The 19,464-nt window shown below is 38.4% G+C and overlaps 3 protein-coding genes across 3 annotated transcripts in view; all 3 read left to right on the forward strand.

Annotated features, from left to right (window-relative positions):
• LOC144666228 (uncharacterized) overlaps nucleotides 1-391 on the forward strand; it is a 168,437-nt gene extending 168,046 nt beyond the window's left edge. Inside the window, exon 18 of the mRNA XM_078527623.1 lies at nucleotides 16-391. Within this exon, the coding sequence (XP_078383749.1) occupies nucleotides 16-326 (311 nt within the window). The 3' untranslated portion in view covers nucleotides 327-391. The remainder of the gene's footprint in view (nucleotides 1-15) is intronic.
• LOC144666224 (uncharacterized) overlaps nucleotides 1-497 on the forward strand; it is a 249,082-nt gene extending 248,585 nt beyond the window's left edge. The window contains exon 21 of the mRNA XM_078527620.1: nucleotides 388-497. The gene's annotated coding sequence lies outside the window, so the exon portion shown is untranslated. The remainder of the gene's footprint in view (nucleotides 1-387) is intronic.
• The window catches only part of LOC144666258 (uncharacterized), a 193,538-nt gene that overhangs the window by 93,242 nt on the left and 80,832 nt on the right, over nucleotides 1-19,464 (forward strand). The gene's annotated exons all lie outside the window — the stretch shown is intronic.

Consider the following 19,464-nt stretch of genomic DNA (forward strand, 5'->3'; position numbering starts at 1 on the left):
TTTTCCTGTTTTCAGATAGCAGTAGTCGCTGGAGTTCCACTTCCAATGCGTTCATATTTTCGCTTCGCAACAAAGAAGGTCTGGGGCCATTCAAGAGCATGGTGACCAGACCACAATATGCACTTTACAGGTACTCAAGTTATGGACCAACATTTGGTGGAGGACATGACATCCACATCGCTGACAATGCAAATAGCAACACTAATTCACGCACAGCCTTTGGCAACTACTACTCTCTTCCAAGTGGAGTACAAAGCAGGTACACAATCCTGGCTGGGACTAAATTCTTCACACCTGATGAAGTGGAGGTGTTTTACCTTGGTTAAGTCACCATAAGATCAATTCTATCAGCATGTTTTAGCAAGTTTACATTAATTTAATGTAAAGTCGTTCATTTGCTGTACTTTTGAGTTAACTTCATATTTCACCAAGTGGAACACACAAGTTATTGCTGTGTCGGGAATATATCACGCGATTATTAGGAGACTCATTTTAATGTAAGCAAATTAGTTTGTTGCTAGGGCTGGCAGCAAAACAAATGTATTTGAAGAAATAAACATAACGTCAAGGGTTCAGGTCATAAAGATTGTTTCTTTAACGACTATTTACTGTACCCCATTCAAAAAAGGCTGTCGTGTTTTCAATATCCCCTCTGGCACTAGTGATTTGGTTACCACATCTATGCAAAATCATATTTCTGAATATTTTAATTAAGAATCAGAAGGTATATGCTCAGTTAATAGAAACGAAAACAATTTGGAAATAGTGCTGTTGGATCTAGAAAAAGAGTCACGGTTTTATTGAGATAAACGGAAAATTAAAACGGATTAACGCTCAGGTTATTTGTCATCAAGGAGTACCAAACAATTAAGGATTTTTTTTTAGGATGCCACTCTGCATGCAATTTTTTGGCCGGGGCAGCGTTACATTCGGCTACAGTGACTGGCATATTGCGTGACAAACAGGGGTTGCCATCGGTTTACCACGTGGTCCGTCCCTGAACTCACTCTTTCGCGCGCTCTTTATAGTTCCTGAAACCAGGCGCGAGGAGAGAGAGTCTAGGATAACGTACTTGCATGCGCATGCTCCAGTCCCCCCCCCTCCCCCCGCCCCCCCCCCCAAAAAAAAAAAATCTGGGCAAAACCATATTTAGCAGCACTTCTGAAAATGCGCGCGGACAGATGACGAGTTTAACTACGCGACCGTGTACTTAACCAAGATAACCGGGAATGACTTTAAAAATAGCCTAGCTTGCCATAGTAAATACTAAAAGCTAACGGCCAAAACACAAATCGCTATCTGCCAACTATTTCTGGTATTTTGTACCTTCATGATTAAAAATAAAAAACGTTACTCTGGTTAAAAATTTGTTATTAAGTGTTCGTAAAATATCCGAAATGTCCCAATGTTCATTAAATTAGAAATGGGCACAATTTAGCACAGTTTTTCTTTTCTTGCATTTATTCACGCGCTTGGTCGCGTAGTTGAATTCGTCATTTGAGCGAGCAATTTTAACGCTAGCACGCGTCCCAAGCAAGTAACGCACACACTCCTCGTTTCCAATTATTTTGTTCTGAGCGTGTGCATGCAAGTTATCCTGGACTCTGTCTTTTCGCGCCTGGGTTCAACCCCAATAAAAGGCGTGAAAGAGGGAGTTCAGGGACTGGACTATCTACCACGCTGTCGTTGAATAAAAAGTGTAAATTAAAAATCACAGCTTCCGCTTAAAGCACTTAACTGCCCAGCAAGAATAAACACCAAGCGCATGTTGGCAAGTATTCAGCGTGTGTATCAGCAAAAAAATCCTGATTTCAGACTCAGAGGACAGTGAATATTTTCAGAATTGTATCAGATGAAAAATAATGAAATTTTGCCGGTGACCTCAATTTGTGTGTGTGCATCTGTTATGCTGGAGATACCCATATCACTACGGATCTAGGTACGGTGGTACCTGAAACTCGGCATAGGGCAGAATGCATGGACATCATTAATTATTCATAATCAGCGAAGCGGCAAATTTGAACGCGAGCGCGCCCACAATTAGAGAAGAAAGGGCCAAAATCGGCCCAGTAGCGTTGATAAAACTCGTTTCACTTATTTTAAAAAGTAAATATCTTCCAATGCACGCGCGGATTTTTGAAGATGAATGTTGTATCTACATTTTAAGGCTAAAACGAAGAAGATTGAACAAGCATAAGGCATGTTCTTTTGCACTTGAAAATACAATAAAATTGGCCTTTTTTCGTATGGAAGCCGTTTTTGAAAGCGAATTTCTAAAAATCTTTACTGAATTTTTAAAATGCACGCACGGAATATAAAACTTTTATCTTTTCTTTACAAGAATCCGGTTAAAGTTTTAAGATTGGTGAACGGGAACCACTGTTCTTTTCGGTTTGAAAACTACTAGTTGGATTTGCGTTTGAAAATGGCGCGTTTCAACCGAGTAGGCTATTGTTTTAAGCCTTCGATTGAATAACAATAGTTACCAAGAGAAAAACAATATCTATTGAAAGCAGGCACTCAAGTGGAATAAAGGGATAATGGTTGTAAAGGGCCTTCCGGGAACGGAGGGCATCTCGTTGACAAGACAGTAAGCAGTAGCGATAAATCAAAAAGGCCCTTCAAGCCGCCTTTAGGCCGCCTTTTGCGCAAATTGGGAGGGCGAAATTGGTGAAGGCGATTTTACATCTAAAGTCAATGGTGTCTTTAAGGTATCACGGAGGGAAAATTAGCATTTTCGTTCCAAGAAAAATTGTCTGCAAACCATCAATGGTAACCACAATAAAGTATATATTTTCTATAAGTTAATTAACTAACGATTGTAATTTTTAATTTTGTTTTGATCATATAGACCATAAAAAGGAACGTCAGCATTTTGTTTGCAATTATGATGTTGTGCAACATTAGGTTTATTTGAGAACACATTTACGTATGAGCCTAAACTTTAATGTGGAATTTGATCTACATATACTGGTCTATAAAACGGTGTCTCAGATTTTTCGTCTCTTGCTTCATTATTTTTTTATAAATTTTATAACTTTATAATAGCTTTTTTTAGGGTTTCTTAAGAATTAAAAATTCACAACAAGAGAGACAGACTTGACTGTGGCGCAACATTTTAATTACCCGGTTTATTTAATCGAAGACATGTATGTCGCAGTATAAAAATTGGCCTCGTTAATAAGGCTGTCCGACATCCCGAGGAGATGAGACACATCTTCAAATTTGGAACCCTCGCTCCCCACGGGATCAACCGCGAGTTCTCCTTTCTGCAACCGTTCATCACGCTCGCGTGCACATCAAGGTGCGCGCGAACCGTTTCGTATTCTTTGCATTCGATTGCAAATAACAAACTGTTCTGATGAAGGCAGTATTGCCGAAACGTTGGTAAACTTGTACCGAAATTTCTAGCGTCAAAACGCCATTTTTGCTAACTATTCCGCAATTTAACAAAATGATACCGATTCAAAAGTATATTGTTAATTTATAACCTTTGTTTCTCAATAATCTTGACAACAGCAGCTCGCTTTAAGAAATCACTTGTTTATTATACTAAGTACTTGCTGTGTCAGTAGTTTGATAGAGTGCACATAACTCTTTATAAACATGTAAACAACTTAGTAATATTGCCTTGGCATTTCAGTCAAAATTAGTGACCGTCTGTCAGAAGGTGCTTGTAGTCACCAAGTGATTGTTTTATCAGGGGCCCCATTGAGGGTCTCCTCCCTCTAAAGGAGCAAAAAATAAATAAACCTTCTGCATTTTCTCACCCAATACCCTTCATTCATAACAAAACTCAACCATTCCAAAGAGTTATCGGTGTAAATACTGTCTCCTAGAGCTGTACGATGCGAGTAGTCATCTTTTTTCCATACTTTTTTGAGCTCATAGTCCAGATTGCATGAGGCCTGTCTTTCTTTCGTTGTTGAAAAAATAATTTTCCATGGATTTTGGCTCCTAAACATCATTGGCAGATTTGCGGGTTCTACTTATTTTCGAGGATTGTTTTGTTTGAGCATTTTCTTTCATTTTACTCCCCCTCCCATTTATGTCATCAAATATATTCACTCAAATTAAAGCGTAAATTGATTCGAACTCTAAGACCTCTCTCCATTAGACCAATTATCTTAGGCTATGTTTCCCATATATTGCAGGGTTGAAACGTTGGATAAAGAGTTCACCAGGATTTCTGAGTGCGTGGCGACATTTATCCAGTTTAAGTTTCTCAACGTAAGGTGACCCCATTGTCTTATATTCGGAGGACAATTTGAGGGGGTTATTTTCGCGAGCCGGAGCTTATTTGACAAGTTAATGATATTGGGACATTACACCCACACTCATTTCTTCAAATCCGTTTATTGCCTTTAAATCTATCAGCCATGACAGCATTTTGGCAAGGATAACGTGTGCCCGTTTCGCGTACAAAGAGGCACCAGACTTCATTTATCGCTAGAGGAGCGAAACTTTATAGTCAGTGAATTTAAATGTAGTTTTCTGCCATATTTTTATCATATTTTCATATTTTTGTCTATAACTTTGTTACTATTTTGAAGTTTTTTTTTGTAATACTGTTGTAATTCTTTTTTGACCTGAAAAAGTAATAAAGTCTATTATTATATTATAAACTATGGACAGTAAAACCAGCTTACTGTCCTACTGTGTAGTTGTCAAATCCATATATGAGTGGGTTATTGAGTTCAATAAGCGGAAATATGCTGATTTATCCAATGGCGGACATGGAAGATCACTAAAGCTGATGAACGAAAACTGAACAGTTTCCAATGCCAATGCCTGAGACGGATACTAAGAATTAGATGGCAGCAAAGAATTACAAACAAGAGAGTGGTTGAAATGGCAGAGGTCAACGCCATAAGTTGCGAGGTACGACGAAGAAGGTGGAACTGGCTGGGACACATACTCAGGAGAGAAGGTGCAAATGACTGCTTCACAGCATTGGGATGGACGCCAGAAGGCCGAAGAGCAAGAGGGAGGCCAAGGACAACTTGGAGAAGGACAGTGGAAAAGGAAAGAAACAAGGCAGGGTGGGCAAGCTGGGAGGTAGCCAAAGCAACAGAACAGGCAGTGTTGGACAGAAAGCGTGACGGCCTTATGCGCCTACTGGCGCGACGAGAATTGATGAGGATGATGATCCAATGGCGGAACTCGCTCACGCGAGCAAACACCGAGTCCACTTTGTTCTGTTGATCAAAGTTACAAGTCGGAGACCTCCAACTGACAACACCTTCCAGTGAAAAAAGCCCAGAGGTCGGATCCCTGCAGACAAAAGGTCCACCACTGTCACCATGGCAAGCATCTTGTATATTACTGGGGTCCAGGTTTCCGGCGTAAACCTTATGCTGAGTGATGCTAAGGCCAGAGGCGACGCGGCAAGTTTCGTCGAGCATTCGTCAGCCCTAGAAAATTTAGATTTCAATTTCTCTCAGGTACTTGAAAATACATTTTAAATTGGAGCGACAAATTTTCAGTGCTTAAAATACTGGTGTACGAATAAAAACGAAACGAAAAAAATGGTACAATAACGAAACGCTGCTCCAGAAAATGTTCGATCAAACTTCTCGCTTATGTCTCATGTTTAAGTACCGGAAAATTAGAATTAATAGGAATGAAGGTTTCTTTAATCAGAAATGTGGATGTTAAAAACAATCTTAAGTTTCCAGTGCATTGAAGTTTCACAATTATTCTAAACTAGGCAGTTTGATCCGGGGAAGCACATCACGCAACTTCTAAGAGGAAAGATTGCGTGACGAAAAGGAACATTGTTAGTTAACAAATTGACGCAAGTTTTTCATGCGTCTGTACTGTTATTGATTATAAATTGCGTCATAACATTGTCAAAGTAGCTGTGGATCCTCGCGCCGCAGGCGAGTGGATCCGCAGACTACTTTGACAATGTTATGGCGAAATTTATAATCAATAACTTTACAGACGTGTGAAAAACTCGCGTCCATTTGTTTTTTTTTTTTATTTTAACATAAAGCCAGAATGGGCAAAATAAAGTCAAAACGCGGGATAAAAAGGCAAGAAACTCGAATTTTATTACATCTGACGTGACCAAAATCAAAAACTTGTCTCGCTCTCTTATTGGTTAATGGGAAAAAAGGTGACGTTTCACAAAAAGTTGCATAAATTAAAACACTTTCGAATGGCTGCACGTCTTTCAAAGGGAACTGTTTGAGAACAAAGCTGCCTATTGATAAGTGGTCTTGGACTGATTCTGAGAAAAAATGAAGACCTGGGCCTGGCCAATATTGCAGCTGTTGAAAATTCCGTGGACGGAACACTCTGCAGGAATTTGAGCCACGGGAGGTGATGTTGTTGTAGCATTCGATGCGATCGGGAAGCACGCGGTCGCTGTTTGTTCGCTTCTGGCAACTGGAGCTCGACCTTTCTGAAGAGCGTGTGACAAAATATCGGGGCAATTCTTCAGTTGGTCGGTAGAGGGTCGTCTGTTGTAGCTTGCTAAGCTTTGCTCATTTGCATGGCCAGAAATGCTCATGATGTGTCGAGCTGGAACGCACGAGTCAGACCACAGCGTGATTGCAGTTGCCCTTAGCAATGGTTGGTGTAACTCTTTGACAGGCCAGCGCCGATAGAAATCTGCTTCATTATGCCCGAAAGTTTGTTGGTTCCGAATGGTTTGTTTTCGTACCATACTTGATCAGACTGTTGGAAGTTTGCTCTCGGCTTTTGAAAGAAGGCCTCTTGCTTGGGGTTAAGCTTGTTGACGTACTTGCGAAAACATGAAAAAGCATCGCCGTCCTGGCCTGTGCTGTACAAGCGGGTATTTCTTTCCTCGCTGGATTTGTCATTGAAGCCTCCCTGGTGATTCTTGGATAGTTGTTCGCGGGACATGGTTACATACTCGATACCAACTGCATCTTTTTCAAACTGGAAGCTATCTCGACGGAGCAATCGCTGGCCTTCGCAACTTCTTCTGCACCAGTACAGCGTGCAAAAAAACAGACTTTTCTGAAAAGACCTTCAGGAGTATTTGGACTCATGATAGGGCTTTTATTTATCTTGATTAAATCTTGAGATTCAATGACTGCCTTGTGTTGTACTTTTTCTTTGCCCTCGCGGCGTAGTGCTTTAAGCTTTGCTTCTAACATCTTGTTGCTCCGAGCAAATACTGGATTGCCCGTGATCTTCAGTGACCGGTCGCTATTTGCGATGATGTGTCTTTCAATGGAGTTTCGAAAACCAAGGAGGGACGGGCGACTGTATTCTTGGCCAGTTTGGCTTCTTGCTTCTGCATAAAATCGTCTCAAACTTTCGTCTAGCTCTTCGTTGCTCATTTGTAAGACGTTTCGTTTGATGCCCCTCTGACAACACCATTCTGTCAAACACAATAAAAGGTGCGTACAACTTTTGAACTGTTAGTTTAGTTTAGAAAATAAATCTTGCAAATTTCATATAAAATGGATTTTATTGTGCTTATTTAATCACCTTCAAAAATCTTCACACCCCATTTTGTGTTTCGCTTTGTTTCTTTGGCTTGAGCATTAGAAACAATTGCGGTCAACTCATCGCTGTTCAAAGTTGCGAAACGAACAGCTTTTTCCACTTTTTCTTTTCTTTCGACAGCCTCCAAGCAAGCTACAAGCTCGGTATCGGAACCACTTTCTGGTTCCTCAACAGCATTCGTAAATTCGGTAACCAGTCCGTCACCGGAAACCGGATAATTTTTTTTTCCTTGTTGTCCATGTTTTTAAATTCCCCGCTCTCCTTCGTTGCGTCAACATCGCATAAATTATAAATTCATGTGTCTGTCCTCTTATTTACAATAAAAATTAGCCAATGAGCGTGCGAGAATTACTGCAGTTATGATAAAAAATATAATTGATTGAATTTGACAGGATAAATAGACCATTTTCGATATTTTAAAATTCAACCTTAAACAGTAGTCATCACTACGAGGCTGTGGGGATAAACTCTACAAACGATGTAGCTTAGTACCCGGAGCCTCATCCTGTGGTCTATTGTTTTCGGCTGAATTTTAATAGATCGAAATTGGGCTATTGTAATTTGTCCCAAGCTGCATTTCGTGCAACTTACGCCGAAGATTTTCGGCGTGGATCCTTGCCTTTCTTAACACAATCCTTTTAACTTTTTGCCGTATACTTGGCAAATCTCCGGCGTGAGCTTCGCTTGGAATGCACCTTGGAATTTGTCTTTACTAGAAGACGTTTTATAAACTGAAAATATTGTACTTTATCAGAATAAGTGTTAAAGGCTGGTTCTCATATGATCATCTCGATCGTTTCTATCGCATCGATCGTTTGCAAATACTGAGACGATCGCAGACCATCGAAGCGATTGGAAGCGATTACGGTGGTTCTCATATGATCGCCCTGATTGTCTGGTATATGCAAAGTGCCCAATCAAAGCCTAGGTCCGAAACAATTATTTTGGCGCCAAACTCAACATAATGAAACGAGTTACAAAAACCTCGTGCGTGCGTCGGAATAAAATTCAATATTTATGAAAGTTAAAATGTAGGGTTTATCAAACAATATAATAATTCATGATCTTTTCTTTGTTCCGCATATGAATATTCGATTTTGTTCCCATCGACACACGTGTGTTTGTTCAAAACTCCGATATCGCTTATGGCAGCCTTCGATACAAGAGCAAACCTCGTGGCCTCCTTTCTTCTCGATATTGCCGTTTTACGGCGAAGGAGGGATAGGGAGGCCAAACCCAAACGTAGTTCTGGGTAATGTTGATTCGCCATGGGACAGTTTGGATCACTTTGATCGTCTCCCTCTGAGATAAGAGTTCTCATATAATCGTTCGCAATCGCCGTGGCCTGCGACCGATCGCCCGGATAGAACACAGGCGATCGAAGCGATCGTGATCGCCTCAATCGTTGCAGACGTTCGCGATTGTCTCTGTAATGTTCTCATGTGATCACCCCGATCGCAAGCAAACTTTTTGACGCGACAGAGGCGATAGAAACGATCAGGGCCATTATATAACAACCATCCTTAAGCAAACTGAAGCCGCCCTAGGCTCTTTCATGTGACATTCAGCATAAACAAACTGAGCTACAAATGCATGACAGCATGAGCAATTCAACACCCATCAATTAATGATTTTCTCGTCAGAATGAACATATCTAGCCTGCGAATAACAAAATATCAGAAATTCAAAGAAGCGATAGAGCAATTTTGATCTTTATTCTTTCCACTGCATTTGAATGAAATGCTGACAGTTTGTAATTTTGTGAACTGTACAACATGAAAACACGCATCAGATGCATGTTTATCTTCCACAACTGCAAATCCACTTGCTCGATATCTAGTCGTTTATTAAACGACGTTCGGTGGCTGCGAGTAAATCTCAACGTCCCTGGATGGTAACCCTGAAACATTTTCCAAGACATTTCAGCATCATTTAACTTCGGATACACGTTTAAGCAATTTTTTTAAGCACAAAATGTCTCTTTCTATAAGATTTTACATTCCACGCTTAACAAAATTAAGGAATTTGTTCTGCGTGGAAGCAAGTGAGATGGTCTAACTCGATCAGGTGCATTCAGATCAAATTTATTTCAGAACTGTCACCATATATTTACTGAACTGACAGCTTGCTATAAATTATTCGAATATTCGGTTGTTTCATGAAAATATTTAACAATACGCCTTATCACGGTTTTCGACGCCATTTTGACGAGTAGGCAACGCGGGTAGAAATTACAGTGTTTGTATGGGAATACGACGGCAAATATCTTTTTAAAAAAATGAATTTTGGACAACTTATGCATGGTAAAGTTAAGATACTAGGCAAAAGTTTATATTCGCAGAGTTTGAAGGATGTAGCGTGGGTAGAAGGCGTTCAGTTACGTTTTTAATTTCCCATACATTTGTCTATATTTTTTCCGCAAATTGACGCAGCTCGCGTCATAGACTCCTCAGAAGAGACGTATTTATTGTCGAAGAAATGAACGCCCTACTTTGTTCAAAGTGAACGGAGGCATGATGCATTTTTCCACCTGTGATTATAGCCCCCCAACGTCACCCAGTTTATTTATTTGATCAGTTTATTTGATCAGTTTACAGACCAATTTGAAAGGAAATTTAAGCACCGTTACCATCGTTGTAACGCTTTTGTCTGCCTACAGCTCACTCCTGTAGTCTATAATTACAATCCGCTGCTCTTGCACTATAGTTTCCTGTGCAAAGCAACTTCCTGTTTTTCTCAAGCCGTGTTTCTTTGTCCCACTTCTTTGTTCGCTATAGTTATTGTGGTTTTGAGTCTATTGTTAGCCACCAATAATTATAGCTCCAAGCAACCGTTCCCTTATTGCGGAACAGTCACTGCGTTAAATGGCGTCGCAGCTTTCATCAGCGTACGAATTTGTAAGTGATTTTTCTACAGAGAAATCAGTTACTTCATCGTGACGTTTGTTGTTATAAAGAGAACAACGTTTTATTTAATGGTTGGGCGATAACATTGTTACATCGCTTTTGTTGAAGACAAGTGCAAAGTACACAGTTGGGCGCGCTCCTGCGATATTGGACCATGTTTGCCTCTTAAACAACAATTAACAAGTGTTGTATATGATTTTCTATTGTACAGGAGATCACGGATTGACATAAACACTTCTCAATAAGATTGTTTCTGTATGATAAACAGAAATTTGTTTTTCGTAAAATTTGAATGAAACGTTTCCGCAAATTGACGCGGCTCGCCCATAGACTACATTTCGTTGCCTCAAAAGAGACGTATTTATTCTCGAAGCAATGAACGCCCTACGTTGTTTGAAGTGAAGGCATGATGCATGTGTCCGCTCGTGATAATAATCACCCAACGTCACCCAGGATATTAACAGCTGCGATTTGATCAGTTTATTTAATCAGTTTTCTGACCAGTTCAAAAGGAAATATAACCACTGTTACCATCGTTGCAATGCTGTTGGCTGCCTACAGCTCACTCCTGTAGTCTATAATTACAATCCGCTGCTCTTACACTATAGTTTCCTGTGCAAAGCAACTTCCTGTTTTTCCCAAACCGCACTCCTTTGTCCCACTTCTTTGTTCGCTATAGTTACTGTGGTTTTGGGTCTATTGTTAGCCACCAATAATTATAGCCCCAAGCAACCGGTCCCTTATCGCGGAACAGTCACTGCGTTAAATGGCGTCACAGCTTTCATCGACGTACGAATTTGTAAGTGATTTTTCTACAGAGAAATCAGTTGCTTCATCCTGTCGTTTGTTTTTATAAAGAGCACAACGTTTTATTTAATGGTTGGGCGATAGTACTTTGAAACAACTGAGAGTTGCAAACCAGCAGCCATTGCAGGCTTCGGGAAAAATGGCGGGAGATGACGTGACCCGAGTAGTCATACCCTTTAAGGACCAAGTTTCTGCAAACATTGTAAAGACGCAGTTGAAAGACCTTAGCATTAAACTCCAAACAACAGTCCAGCCCGTATTTGTCAGTCGGAAAATTGGCCAGGACCTTCAAGAATGTGAGACCAAACCACAGCTGGTTAACCAGCAGTGCGTAGTGTACCAGTTTAAGTGTAACCTGTGTGATACAGGGAGCTATGTTGGCTACACGCGCGGGCATTTGCATGCCCGCGTGGATGGCCATAAAAGCACGTCATCTTCTGTACGCAAGCACTATGACAACGACCACGCGGGTGCTGTCCCTGAGGACCTCCTCAGTTGTTTCAAAGTACTTAAGAAATGCAGGAACAAATTTGATTGTCTTGTCAACGAGATGCTTTACATCAAGCAATTAACACCGAGTTTGAACGTGCAAACAGATTCAATCCGTGCTAAAGTATTTGTATAGCCACCACCATTATGCAAATGTTTATCTCTTTGAACTTCGTATTTAATTAATTTTTTCAATTTACCCTTGATAATGGCGTCATGATGTCGCCGAAACGTCGGGAAATAATATCGTTTGTGTTTACTTGTTTGTGTATAACTAAATCACTGTTAATACGAATTTTAACGTTTTAAACCTTAAAATAATTTAACTAAAAATAGGTTTTTTTTCTTTGCTTGCTTGCACCCCTGCACCAAATAACACAGTTTCTCCCTCAGCTCTTTCTCAAATCTTCAGCACAAGAAAACTAAGACGCGGGTTCATCTTAAATTTGGCCCAAAAATATAACAAAACCCGGGAACTGCTATAGGCTTTTCTTCGGGAGGGGTGGGAAGATGTTAGCAGAGGAGATGGGGTGTGTTTTGTTCACTGGAACGGTGGTCTAAAAGGTGATAGGCAAGTCATTCACGAAATCGAATGAACACATTTAATTGGTAACCACTGTTTTGGCGATAAAGAATAACTGAACGCAAATGAGCTTCAGACATCTCTTTAAAGTACAACTCCCATAGCTTTCTTTGGGTGTCAAATAAAGACTGGTCTCCCTAGCAGCCGTCTTTAGCGTTGTCACGCACTGCTCCTTGCTCTTGCGTGACAACACTTAAAACAACTAAGAGGGAGTAGATAAAGACCACCACTGAAATTGATATAAGTTTTCAGAGTTCTTTTTATCATCATAAGAATGTTCACGCTTTAAGTGTTTGGTATCTTATCGTATTATGTGTTAGCATGTTTAGACAAAAAAGCAGTTTATGATCACAATGGAGCTCTCGCAATATTTTGGGCAATATACATGTTGCTATTGACACTTAAAGGGTTAACAAACTGTCGACTGTTCAGCATTGAATTATTGATGAACTATATATAGCATAACTAAAGCTTTCATACTTTGGAAACTCCTGTGTGCATACATAACTTAATAGTACACACTCAGTCATTTTACCATTTCTATTGTAACACCATAAAATAAATGGCATGCAGTGCATGCAAAGTAGATAACATTCCTCAAGGGGGTCTAAAATATTTTTTTATGAATTTTGTCAAAAAATAAACATATACTAAATAAAAATAGCTGGAGCTTCTGTCTTTTGAATGACTGTTGAACAAAAGTTACATAATCTTGTAGCATGATGACATCTGGTATAAGCCTGATAAACAGTATTCCATACTTCTCTTGAGCAAATGAGGTCAAACACTGTCTCATTACTGTTTTACACAAGTCAACTGCAAAAGATGTATGTTTTCTGAATCTAATAGAACTCCTCAAATATAATTTGTCTTTTTCCATTATATTTTGTAATAAACCTTTTTTAACATTCCAGGAGTATTTTGCTTTGTGTTCTTCGCAGTTATCTCTGTTTAGGTCTGATTATTTCCTGTAGTTTAAGCTCTCAGCACTATTCGGTCGGTCTGCCGCGTGCAAAAGAACTGGTCACAGCCCATGACATAGGTGATAGACCGGAGTCATCGCCTTAAAAGAAAAAAAAATTAATGTGCTACTTACAGATACTAAGGGATGATAAAAGTGTCAGCTAACTGCAGCATAATATTATATACCAGTATGTACAAATAATTGTAATGATTTCTCATTCAAAAGCATATGTTATTTTAATATAGCCAATTCATCTTTCTCTCATGCTTTTTCAAAGGAATAAAAATAAAATAAATTAGGTTGATTTGGTAAATTGATAGGGATTCCCCATGAAGTTATTCTCAACCAAATCATCGACATGCAAACTCGAAGGGTTTTGCCAGAATAAGTTTCTGGTAGATTTGTCATGAAACGAATTAATATAAGCTTAAGCTTAAGCTTAAAGCTTATATAAAAAGCTGTCAAACTAAATAATAATACCGGATGTAAAGCACTTGTCATGTTGCTTATATAGTATAACTATTTATTCCTTCTTCCTAACTAAAACTAGAAGTACCATTAGTATTTGTTATTTATGTCAATTTTTTTTAACACAATTTACTTGACAACTTTTAAAAATTAGTTAGTGACAGTTTTTACATCACAACGAGAGTTAAGAAAAATTGAATATAATTAAATTAGGGTAAAAACTAAAGAAAAATGATTTTCTGTCAAAGAAGCAGTCCCACTTATTAGCAATGTTATATTTCATTTTTTTTCTAGATCTGCCAGTGGTTTGCTATGGCTACGATTTGCAATGATTATGACTATGCCTCGGAACACTTTCTTTAAAATCAGGTAGCCCAAAATGATTTCTGAAAAATTGCTAGACTCTCCTTTCAAATTGCCTTGGAATAAATTCTCGTCGTGCTGCATGACATTGATGTGAGGAAAAAGTGTGAGCTGCTGGAAAACAAGGGAGGCATAATTCTTGGCTGGTACCCATGAGTCTTTGAGGAGAGCTATCCTATTTACTCTTATTCCCTGGGTGATTAACAAAAACACTTAAGACACCCAATGGGGTAGAGGTCAGATTCTCTATAGCTAGAAATCATATGAGTTGCAATTGAAGCATATACATTTCAGATAAGTACTAACTAAACTGATTGAAGAGAGTTTTTTGCCTTGTACAGCCCTTCAAATTATCATATTTTCTCCCATTTCTTCTTTACCTCCATTGTAAGGTCCCAACAAAAGAAAAGAAATGTTTATAGGTTGGCTTGTGAAAGGCTATAAATGAGAACTGAACAAACAAGCATGAGTAACAGGTCACACAATTGATTGGGGTGTGAAACCTTTGAAAGTCTTGTATTTATTATAAGTCTTTGCTCTATTGAGTTACAGATCTCGATCTCTTTTTTGTTGAGTTCTTGGTATCACGATATACCAGCATCTCAACTAGCTGGAATTATAATTTTCCATGCACTTAAGGTAGATACTGTTCTTTATGTTAGCCGCTATTAATTTGAGCAATTTCAGCAAGTTGGAAGAAAATTGCTTAAGTTGAATGCTTGCTAAAACTTTTCTTGGTCAGATATAATTAAGTTATAAGAACCCCTGGCTCATTTAAACATGCTGAAGTCAAATTTATTTTGCAAACCAAGCCAGCCTGGCTCATGCAAGCAGGCCCTTAATGCGAGCGGTAAAGGGAAACAAAAAAGGATAGAGAGACAGTAAGCTTATGTGTCTTACTGTACATGAACTTGTGGGATGGTAAATTATTTATTCCACTGGCTCTGAGCATAGCCAGACATGCTGAAAACGTTCTAAACTGGGTGCAAAATTGAAATTAATTTCATTCAATAAAAATAACACTGAGGGCCTATATTGAACAATTCTGAAACGATAAGTCTGATGACCAGAATTTCAATTGATCAATTGATTATCAGTTATTCCGTATGAATAAACACCGCCCTCGAATAGACACCGGCCCACTTGAATGACGAAAAAAATTAACAAACGCCACAGCGTTATAATTAATTTGAATAAATATGGTAAGCATTAGGAGATATCCGCTTACCTATCAGCTGTAACTAACCTTGTAGATAACATAAATAATTTTGTTTAAATACGGGATTTTGCTACATTTCTCATCTATTATATATTTTCCCTCAGGTTATACAGTAATAATCTTAAGAAAATCAATGTCAATTATAATTGATCCACAAATAGAAAATCAGTGACAATAGATAAACACAAAAACTTAAGTGATTGATTGTTCATCGATTATCAAGATCAATAAATTGATGAGCATTGATTGTTCAGGCCCCTAAAATAAAAAGTTTGAGCTTAAAGATATCTTTATAAATCAAATCCATCTCTTACTAAACTTGGGGACTACCGACGAAGGTATTCCCATTCCGGCAAGCAAATATTTATCGACAAACCCGATGGCTATGATATTCTGCTTTATTTCTCATGAAGAAAATTCGTATAAATAAAATGCATAGCTGTTACTGGTACTTAACTATATACCTGTTTAGTATTACTAACTTCAAAAAAAGATTATCACTTACCAATATAATGCTAGCGATGCTTCTACTTTTCCAGTGAATAATTCAATTGCTTTCAGCTTACCGAGTTTATTCGATTAAACACCGCTCTTGAATAAATGCCGCCCTAGATTATAAACACCGCACATAAGGGCAAAAATAATAATAAACGCCGTCCTCGAATAAAAAAGAGTCAAAAAGCAAATCCAGTAATATGAAGAATCAAGTTTGAGTGGGACTCAAAAATCATTTTCTTGATTCTAACAACTTTTGAGGATGTTAAAGAATGACTTTTCAGACAAGTACTAAAATATTTTTCTGTTTAAAAATGCAAATGTTCAGTTACCCTGCCATTTATAGCAAGAAATAAATTAAATTTTTAATAAACGCCGCCCTCGTATAAATGCTCCCCCTTTCAAATAAACGCTGCACTCGAATGACGAAAAATGTAATAAACGCCATGCCATTTACTTGAATACATATGCCATGCGTTAGGAGATTGTTCGCTCACCTATCAGCTGTAACAAAACTCGTAGATAACATAAATAATTTGTTTATACAGTATTTGTTGTATAAAATTCTCATCTATTATCCTCAGGTTATAACAGTAATAATCTTATGAAATCAACTCTTAAACTCTTAAAAGTTATCGATAAAATTAACAATCAGTGACAATCGATAAACACAAAAACTTAAGCGATCGATTGTTCATTGATTATCAACATCGATACACTAATTGAAATCAATTGGCATTGATTGTTGAGGCCCTGAAACAAAAATTTAAGCTTGAAGATATTTTTGTAAGCCAAATCCATCTCTCACTGCTTTATCAAAACAAACTTAAAATATAAGAATAAGGTTGATTGAGTCAATCGAAAATAACTCCCCATGAAGGCATTTCCAAGCAGATATTTTATCGACAAACCCGATGGCTACGATTTTCTGCTTGATTTGTGATGAAGGAAATTCGTATGTACATGTAAAACAAAGCTATCGGACGCATGCATAGCTGTTACTTAACCATTACCATTTAGTCCTACTGACTTCTAATTAAAACTTTCGCTTACCAATATTAATGCTCCGGATTATCAGTAGAAACACAATTACTTCTTCCTTTTCAAAGTTATAAGTTTTTATCATGCAATCCGCATTTGATCCTCGTGGAAACAGAGTTAATCAGGTGTGTGCAGAGATGTGAATGTCCTTTTCTCCAAAATAGCAGTGAAGATCGTAGGATTTAAATCATGGTGTATTAATCTTGGTAAATCTTCGGCGTGCCAGCTTTGCTTGGAATGAACCTCGAAGTTTGGGATCCGATCGCAATTCCTCGCTGGCAGGCAGCCATTATTACTTTTGGCATAAGTCACCACTGTGTCGATCTGCCCATAGGGAGCCCAAGCTAAAGTTATTATTCGAGTGAAGTAGTAAACACGAATGAACTGCAATTAAAAGGTACCTTTCTTCTTTACGCTACTACAGATAGACGAGGTGGACAACAATAAAGAAGAAAGGTACCTTTTAATTGCAGTTTATTCGTGTTTACTTCTTTACTCGAATGATAACTTTAGCTTGGGCTCCCTATGATCTGCCACGCAAGGAAAACTTCAACGAAACTCCCGTTATAAAAACGTTCAAACGCAGGTAAATAGACTTTTATTAAGCTGTGTTCCACTGGAGAAAAATCATCTCAGTATAGCAATGTACGTTCAGGTTGAAGTTCTTAAGAGCGGTAATCTGCATTTTTCACCTTCAGTATTTTGGACCCCCAAAATGAATTTCCTCAAACTTTCTCAGAATAAAGGTCCTGATGAGTGATTCACATAAATATAATTTTGAGCTCCATCCGATTTATATTTTAGCAACAGTGGATGAATTTCGGTTTGGGGGATCTCAGAAGGATTTCACTGGCAATTTTTCGACACTTTTTAAACAACTCGTCGCCAAAAGAAAACCTAATGAGACCGAATATTCAGTCATTATTCGGTAGAAGGGAATGTTCGCTATTTATTACTGGTTTGGTTTTGGATTTTGAAAAAATTTGAATTTTTTACAATTTTTTATCTTTTCCCCATTTGAAGATAAGTTCGAAGGTTCGAAAAAATGGCCAAGTTTGAACGAAAATACCGCCAATGATACATAATTTGACTTCACAAACTTACACTCCAGCGAAAGAGCAATGTCTCCGCTTCAAATATATGCAATAAAATTTTGGGGCAGTTAAAAGTACGAATTGTGAGAAGTAAAAATTCAAACAGTATTTTTGTAAACAAACGCCGCCTTCGCAAAATAACTCAACCAACGGAAAAAAATTAACGCAGAGAGAAAAATTAATACAGTCCACTTACCTGCCAGATTATCAATGAGTGTAGGTAGCTAAACACTTCAAGTTCCATTCTCGGCAGTACAGAAGCAGATTTTCGAGGAATTAGTACGGAATTTTCACTTTCAGCTCCGAGTCAGACATGAAGCCTTTGGAAATATCAGTGCAAAAATTGAATTGTCGGCTGTCGAATACAAGTAAATCGCCGTTTGTTCGAAATTAAAAATCTAATTGTTAACTGAAAGGTCAAGAATGCAATCAATATTTAGCAAACACTTACCTTCAAAGCAGGGTTAACGACAAGAATCTGTATAATTCGTTAAGAGTTCGAAAGGGTTTCCGCCATTAACCCTATTCAGACCGGGCTTTTTTGGACCTTCTCAGACCGGGGGGGGGGGCTTCGGAAGCCCCCCCTATGTAACTTCCAGAATATTTAAGCAATCACCATGAAACTTATAGGATGTATTGTACGTCCGAAACTCTTTCTTTTGGTATACGTCACGTGGTATGGTGACGTCACATCACGTGATAATTACATCATGATGTCAAAACAGCCGCCATCTTGGATCCGCCATCTTGGATTTCAAAATTTTTCCAAAATGCCAGAAAACCACCCAAAATCACTGCAAAGTACTCAAAATAAATAAAAATGTGCTTTAAACCCGTAAAAATGTAAAAATAATCCCATTTAAGTTGATTTTTATTAACAGAAACACGCAAAATTACAAATTTGGGAAAACATGGCTGTCAAAATGCCGTTGCCATGGTGATGTCAAGATCCTGACACATCATCCAACCCTACCAAATTGTTGCCAGATAAATTTTAGGAAAACTCAGAAAGTTTGGCAGCGTTTGGTTCAATCTTAAAAAAGTTATAAAAGTTCAAAGTCAGCGCGGGCCTCAAAAGCCCCCCCCCCCCCGGTCTGAATAGGGTTAACAAGATTGCGTTACTCAAACACGAAAGGCATGCCGGTTCATAAGGGCGATTTTTTTAAAGGGGGGGGGGGGGTTGCGTGTTTAATTTAATATATATTATCCGATCCAGATATGTATATAAATATTTTTATACAAGCTGTAATTTAGGACTGTGTCTCAAAAACAACTACTACTAAACTTTTTTGAGACTCTTCGACGGTATAGTTTACAGCATGTACCCCTCTCCAAAGCGTTATTGACGTCTGTTCTTATTTTTTGTTTTTGACAGTTTCTGTATCAAAGGCTAATGTCTCGTCAAATTAAATCTTATTTTTTATTGCCTTTGCTTTGTCCTTATGCTGTTACCAAATTACCTTGTAAATACTATAGACCAATCACGGTTATTATCACCCGTTATGGGTGATAATAACGGTTATTCTCACCCGTTATGTGTCATTGCGTTA

This window comes from Oculina patagonica, chromosome 9 (genome assembly GCF_052425735.1).
Source record: "Oculina patagonica isolate OP01 chromosome 9, crgOcupat, whole genome shotgun sequence".
NCBI lineage: Eukaryota > Metazoa > Cnidaria > Anthozoa > Scleractinia > Oculinidae > Oculina > Oculina patagonica.